General features: G+C 39.0%; 1 protein-coding gene across 1 annotated transcript; it reads left to right on the forward strand.

Moving 5' to 3' along the window:
• The first annotated feature begins 1,513 nt into the window (after positions 1 to 1,513).
• On the forward strand, positions 1,514 to 4,664 carry LOC149052048 (polycystin-1-like protein 2). Its single transcript, XM_089188067.1, has 3 exons — positions 1,514 to 2,440; positions 2,547 to 2,697; positions 2,989 to 4,664. Exons 1-3 carry the CDS (start codon positions 1,514 to 1,516, stop codon positions 4,662 to 4,664), a joined length of 2,754 nt encoding a protein of 917 aa, XP_089044193.1.
• Positions 4,665 to 7,786: the final 3,122 nt, after the last annotated feature.

A 7,786-nucleotide genomic window follows, 5' to 3' on the forward strand; every position in this document is an offset into this window, starting at 1 on the left:
AAAAAGGAGAGACAACCAGAATGCTCGTCGAACCCACCTACCCCAATAGCAACATTGGCCAGGCATCCTGGAAAATACTTTCTGGGCGTAAAAAACTATAATGCCACCACGACCACCCCACACAGGAGGAAGAAAAGATCGTGTTTTACAGCTGGACGGCAAAAGCGCTCTTGTGTCGAAGTCAAAGATCCCCCACCTACCCTACCCATGAGTAAAACTGCATCTGTGACACCAGCTTGTGATTCCAAAACCGATCAGAACTATACTCTGAGGGTGACCTTTGGTAGCTGTGTATACTGGTCAGCGAAAGTTGAGATGTGGGTAACAAAAGGCTGTCGGGTGAGTCGGTGTAAAGTGTTAACATTATCGAATAATTTTTATAATGTGGAATTAGTTCAGACACTTTTCAGAGAATTCGTGGGTTTCACGTAATTGTGGAAAAATGAGTGCTCCATTGTGATCATCTTCGCTTATTTGGCAACTGAAAATCTAGAAGACAAAACTTTGTCGAGCCCGTGTGTAGTCTTCCATCGTAAAAAATAAAATTATTCTCATAGCTAATCACGACCTTTGAATACCTTTGAATGGACAAGACGCATCATTAGCACTGAGAACCGAAACAGTGATTTTCTCTCTGGACAATTCCAGATTTTAAGAGCATTGGACAGATTTATTAACTGCAGCTGCGATCACCTGACATCCTTCGGGGGAAGTCTTCTGGTTAAACCGAATCCTATCGACTTCGACAAGGTTCAAGTGCAGATTCAAAAGTTGCCAGAATCTGGAAATATCACAGTTATTTTGGCGGTGGCGTTGGTTTTCTTAAGTTACGTGATTGTGCTTGTTATTGTCAGGAAGACAGACATAGAAGACTCTAAAATTGTAACTTCTGAACATATTTTGTATTATGTAGAACTTAATACGCTTTGAAAACTTGCAGAATTCATATTTTTCTAAGTATCCTAAAAAAAACTGATCAGCAAACTTGGAAGAAATCACAATAATCATTTAAATTTTCGAAGTTTTTTAATATCAACAATATATATATATATATATATATATATATATATATATATATATATATATATATTGATCTTTAAGTAAGGGAAAAGTAAAAAAAAAAGTAAATCACCGATTCATTAATGGTATTATCATTTTTCTTAAGAACGTTTTACCAGTCCATTTGCCATCCTCTCCAGAGAGTACATATGGATACGAGATAGTAATAACTACAGGAGTCTGGATATACTCAGGCACAACAGCTCAAGTTGCTATGGAGATTTACGGTTCTGACGGAAGGAGTGGCATTCTTCAGCTCAGCCAAGAAGAGACTGGTTCAATTGACTTGTTCTTCTCTCGTGGTAACTCGGCCATGTTTGTACTGTATGTTAACAAATCTCTTGGTGTGATTCGAGAAGTAAAGATTGGTCATAACAACTTTGGTGATAGTCCTTCGTGGTTTTTAGAGGAAATTTTCATTCGGGACGTACAATCCAATCAGTCTTGGAAATTTATGGTCAGTCAGTGGTTTGCTCTTGAGCGCGGAGACGGGCGTATCGAGCGAATGTTTCAAGCAACGGTATCTCAAATGGACTTTGCCAGTGAGGTTGCAAAACGCTGGCGGAGAGGGCTTACGGAGCTACATATCTGGGTGTCAGTTGCTGCCAAACCAAAGAGAAGTCACTTTGCAAGAGTACAGCGGGTTTCTTGCTGCCTTTCAGTGCTTTTGACATCCATGTTTGCAAACGCGATGTTTTATGAGCTCCAGGGCAAATATGAACAACCTATTCAAGTTGGACCGCTGAAATTCTCGTGGAGACAAGTAGTTACTGGTATTGAAAGTGCGCTCATTGTGGCACCAATAAACATACCAATAGTGCTTTTATTTAAAAAAGCATCCAAAAAGTCCTCGAGTAACAACAGTCCTTGCTATAAAGCTAGTTTAATCAAAGGTATCGCCTGGTTCTTGTTTTTCGGTTCTTGTGCTATTTCTGCTACGTTTACAATCTTCTATAGCCTGATTTGGGAAAAGAGTGTCAGTGAGCAGTGGCTGTCCTCAATGCTTATCTCCTTTGCTCAAGATGTCACAATCATGGAACCAGTTAAAGTGTTCTTTACAGCTGTAGTTTTGGCGGCCATTATCAAGATGAAGGCGAAGAGATCAACGGTACCTGCATGTGAAGACTCTAATCAAGTTGAAAGCGGCTGCTCAAAACAAAGGCTGTGGACGTTGAAATTAGCGGAAGTAGAAAAGATGAGGAAACGCCAGGCCAAGAAACAGAACCTGTCACGTTACTTCACAGAGTTGGGTATCTACTTGGTTTTCGTTTTCTTGCTAATGGTAGTGTGCTATGGAAACAGAAATGACCATCGCTACTTAATGACCAGATCAATCCGAGATGGACTGCCCAATTTTAACAATGTGAGTAACATTTATTGTGTTTGGAGAAATCGTTAAAAGACTGATATTACCCAACGATTGGTGTAGTCACAATTGTAAGTAACGTATTAATTTTCATTGAACTCAGATGGCAGATGACAGGAAGTACTGGAGCTGGCTGCGGAAAGTTTTCATTCCTGGAGTGTTTTCCGGTAGATGGTACAACGGTCAGGAAGAGAAAAAAACAATGTACATTGGTAATAAACGCTCTCTTCTCGTCGGGATGGCTCGATTAAGGCAACTGAGAGTGAAATCGAGTAAGTCCTTTCTATTATTTACTTTTAAGTCTAACTCACCCTCAAGGAGACGCCTAGAAAATATAATTTTTTTTTCTGTCAAAGTTTTAGGCATACGTTGTCAAGATTTTGATATTCTACTTTATTTTGTATACACCTTTTAAAGAGAAAAAACGGGCACAAGTTAATATCCGGTTTTTAACTAAATTTTCCTACACGATAAAGAATATGGGAGATGTGCTATACCTGTAGATTGAATTAGTTCCAAAACAAACTTAATAATAAATGTCCCTTTTTTTATTAAACTTACAGCATCATGCAACGTGTTAAAATACATGAAGACAACTTTCCAGGAATGTTGCGAAGGATATTCGGAAACAAACGAAGACAAGACCGCTTTCTATGAACCAGGCTGGAGGTTTGTCGACAACTCTACAAGAGACGCAGATTTATTTCGACTTTGCCCGAAGCCATGGCGATATCAAAATGCGGAAGAAAGTGATAGCGGGTCAGAGTGGGGACAGTTCTCATTTTATCGTGGAGGAGGATTTGTAGCAGACCTCGGGTACAAGAACCATACGGGGTTCAAAGCCGTAACTACTTTGCAAAACAACGGTTGGCTTGACAGGCAAACCCGGGCGGTTCTGGCACATTTTTCCGTGTTTAACCCGTCGGTGAATATTTTAGGTGTTGCCACATACTTTTACGAAGTTGAGGCATCAGGACTCAAAGAAGCTTTGGTACAAACTGACATTCTTTCTCTTGATCCTACAAACACAGCTTCATATCAGTTCTATTTGATTTGCATTTTACTATATGCTGTATCCGTTCTGCTGTTTTTGGGAAGAGAATGCTTCAAGCTTTACAATCACCGTTCCCGGTATTTCCAGTCCGTGTGGAATTGGGTGGAGATGTCCCAGGTTGTTTTCTCCGTGTTGGCCGTGGTTTTGTACATAAAACGACAAATCATAGTCTCTTCAACATGGGCAAGGTTAAAAGAAAACAGTTATGCAAATATAAGTTTCAAAAAGGCTATCATTTGGCATGAAGCAGAAAATGTTGTACTTGGAATCCTGATGTTTATCGTCACTGCAAGACTCTTGCGAGTCATTCGCTTCAATAAACATGTTGCTGTATTCTCCAAAGCATTGACGATATCTGCACAATCTCTTTCATCCTTTAGCATTGTCCTATTGATTCTCTTCGTGGCATTTCTTCACGCCGGTGTATTGATGTTTGGCACTGGATCTGAGCGCTACTCCTCAGTGCTAAAAGCAGCTTATTTCCAACTCGAACTGACTCTTGGAAGAGTGAAAGCCAGACCAATCAGTGAATTAGCAGAGGTAAACAGCACATACGCTAAGATATTCGTCTTTGCTATTCTTTTCACCCTAACAATTATCTGCATGAACTTTTTTATCGGCGTAATAAACGATGCACTTCTGGATGCAAAGGATACCGCGAACGAAAGTGAGTTGCACGAGCTCGTTGATGAGGTTCGTTGCAAAGGCTCAAAAGAACGGAACACATTTTTCGATTCTGTTAGCAGTAGACTGCGACAGCTGAAAGTCTCCCAAGCATCAAACACGGGAGAGAAAAAAGCAGTAGATAGAAGTATTACCCCTGATTCCAAGAAGAGTTCAAAAATCAACTTTGACCAAATCAGTGAGGCCATCAAAGCTTTGAGGGAAAAAACGGGGCAAGAACCAGGAGAAAAACAGCCGAAATACTCAAGAGGAAAATCATTTTTCCATGGAATTAGCAAATTCTTGAAAACACTGGGAAGAATGAGCCATGACGAACACTGCAAAGGTAAAAAAAGGAAGAAAGTTCGATTTCAAGAGGATGTCGCTAACTCTCATCTTCGGAAATTAGAGAAAGGAGGGTATGAATTGTTTCAGCGGCTTGATAGGGTTATGGCGGGATTCTCAAAAGAGGACGAAGAATATCATTATCTCATGGAAACAATGCGAGCCTGTGACTTCTAAAGAGAGAGGAAATAGATAAATGGTGAAAGGAATAGATCATATACTCGAGAATTAGACTGAAAGATCGGGACTGTAGTGTACATTACCCCGTGATCACTGGCAAATGGCTGAAATGCTTTGCACGTATACGTATTAAATGTGTTCTTTTCTTTATAATTGAATTTCACGCTTAAAATAAAGAAAAACTTGCTAAAGGATGGTAACATAGAGGTGGCAACAAAAATGTAGAGGCGATCAAGTAAAAAGAATTTTTTGCCACTTTCCTTCAGAGTGTATTATGTTTGTATGTAGGTCCATCTAAATTAGATAATTAAAACGTAGCTTCACGACCTGAAGATTAGTTTCTCGAAGCGGTGCTTAGGGAAAGGCCTCGTTAGAATGTCAGCAATCATCTCATCAGTGGCAAGATATTTACAAAAAATTGCTCCATTTAGTGCTTGTGGAGTACCAGCAAACAAAAACTACCCCTCGTCGGTGCTACCCCAAGGTAAAGAAGAACCAGACGAAACTTTTTTGTCGCCTTTCCTCTACATTTGAGTGTATTCGACACCATCTTCTTTCACAAATTACTTTTGACATGTATATTCAACCGTCTATGCTATCGCTCGACGTAAAGCGTACTTTTCGATCTCCACAAACAACGGTCTAAAAGCGAAGGTCAACAGAGAATTGACCCATGGGTAAAAAAACTAAAAACTGAGCTTTCCAAAACACTGACAGGACATGTTAGCTCTTTTTTTAAGTCTTCCTCCCCCTCCCCCCCCCCCAAAAAAAAAAAAAAAAAGGAAAAGAAAAGAAAAGAAAAGAGAAGGAAAAAAACATACCTAAACGGGGATACTGTGCACGGAAACAGTTAATCTCTTTTGAAACACACAAGTGGAACAATTTTGGCTGGAAATTCCCCGCGCAAAATGGTAAAGTAGAGGATACAAAGCAACCTGTCTGACGCAAAATGTAAGGAAAGAATTGAGTCAATGACAGAAAACAACAAAAGTTTGACAAAGGAAAAATACAGATTTTTTGAACACGAAGTTTATTCAACTACGGATACTTTGTTACCCCAGTAATTTACCATTGACTTTGACAGCTTGAAAACGAAATATCCGCACACGCGCAAACGGTTGAACGCTTTGTCAAGTGATAATAAAGAGCGGGCAGCAGAAACTCATTCCAGCGGCCAGTTTGAAGACAGAGAAAAAGGTCATCGTAGAGAGGTAAAGGACCACTAGCGTAAAATGACATCTTTTTTTTCGAGGGTAAATCGATTCTCATAGTAAAAGAAAAAATAAAATATTTATTGTGACCTATAAAGAGGTAATGTGACCAAAGTAGAGGAAAACCTAGTTCAAGTATTCAGAAGGGAAACCTCGAGGAAAAACGAAATCAGCAAGGTGAGACGAGTCAACCAGTCTGTGAACAAACGTTACACTTTGTTTTTTCTGTAATGATATAAGCTGTCTGAAGACTTTCTGTCAGGCGAGCTTACTACGTACACATTGTACCGCAACTTTCCTGGTCACTCTTTGATCATCTCAGTCTTTGTTGAATCTGTGAGGAGTTAACGTTTCCGCTGTTTGGCGGCACTCAAGGGAAAATTTCGGTTGAGAAGAGGTGGTAAACTTCAAAAAAAGGCCGTTTTAGACGAATAGAAACAGATGGAAGTTCAAGAGTAAATCACAAACCAAACTTTTTTATAATCGATACTGAAAATCTGCTTTTTGGCTTCGCCGACGAGAAGCACTTTCTATAAAAGGTGTCATTTTGTGTCGGTAAAAAATCATTTCCTCTGAATCGTGACCTTCTTAATAGGGAAAACAGGTCCCAAAAAAGAGGCAGAAACCGCACCCATGGCCGTAAGGTTTTTCTACCCCTTTTCACGTCGTAACGTTGGCTCAAATAAAGATGTGTTCGCTAAGCTTTTCGATGAAAGTGCGCACGCGGAAGAGAAAATTGTCGCTCGAAAGACGTTCACAAAACTAAAAAACCATCAAATCTGAGAAAATTTCCTCTAAAACATTTAATAACCGGAATGTCACGGGTGTCGCTCTTTTAATAAAAAATTTAGTCAGCTATAATATTATCACAACCATTAAGATCTAAAACGTGTGATGGCTTAACTCGCCGAGTTTAAATCTAGTTTCAAAACACATTATAATCAGCTTTAAAACTCTACTTAAAAATACTGAGTGTGGTAATGTTAATTATAGTTTTCGTTATATTCAACCATTGAGATTTTTCCCCTGTCATCGCATAGTCGAGAGTTATTCAGAAAAATATTGAACAATCGAGTGAGTAAAAACTGTCTAAAATACAAAACGTGCACTATATCTTATCACAGAAATCAAATATTTGTCCAGACATTCAAAACTGATTAAATCAAATTTGAAACTTATTCTCCAGTTTCAGTTTCTGTCCCACTCAAATATTTCCCTTGATGAAGAAAAGCAAAGTTTCTACAAAAAAAATTTTCTTGGCATTTGGAGAAATTCTTCAACCCAGAAAACAGAACTTTAGCGAATATTAACAATGACGTCAAAAACTTAACGATCTAAGTCACAATCTCACTCCGAACATTATCTGCGCCTGCTTCACCATGAAACAGGAGAGGAGTGGAACCGAGGCAGCGGTTTGTGTACAAATTCATTGAGCTAAAAAAAGTTTTGAAAACTATAAAAAAAATGGCAAAAGTTTGTACGGGATTACAGAGTTTGAATAATTGAGTATGAGTGCTTATTTTTGGCAGGATTTGGAATGTCTACCAGCATAAAATTTGTCTTCTCCGTTTAGTGAGGAAGGAAAAGCTATAACTATCAAATTCTACCCACCCGACAAAGCTTGTCACTTTGAGTTCCTTGAGAAACTTTGTCAACATGACGTTTGCGTAAAAAGAATCCGTAAAGTCATTCCCGGTGCTTCTCCAGATTTTCTAGGAAGTGAAAAGCCCTGGGTACGAGATTGAAAACTGATAATGGAGAGGAAAAGGGTTGACAGACACGGCTTTAAGAATTAAACGCATTACTAGTTTTCGCTGATTGAATAATCAAGCTGTACTTTACTATCGAGTAAAATCAAGGTCTAAATAAAGAAGAATCAAATCTATCAGGGACAGCGTTTGTTGATTT

Source organism: Pocillopora damicornis, chromosome 1, assembly GCF_964200805.1.
Source record: "Pocillopora damicornis chromosome 1, jaPocDami1.2, whole genome shotgun sequence".
NCBI classification, from domain to species: domain Eukaryota; kingdom Metazoa; phylum Cnidaria; class Anthozoa; order Scleractinia; family Pocilloporidae; genus Pocillopora; species Pocillopora damicornis.

Excerpts from the sequence above, each read along its gene's own strand:
- LOC149052048 (XM_089188067.1), top strand. The coding sequence starts at position 1,514 with ATGGTCAGTCAGTGGTTTGCTCTTGAGCGCGGAGACGGGCGTATCGAG. Across the intron at positions 2,441-2,546 it reads ATGTGAGTAACATTTATTGT|TACTGGAGCTGGCTGCGGAA; the intron begins GTTTGGAGAAAT and ends GATGACAGGAAG. Across the intron at positions 2,698-2,988 it reads GCAACTGAGAGTGAAATCGA|CATCATGCAACGTGTTAAAA; the intron begins GTAAGTCCTTTC and ends TTAAACTTACAG.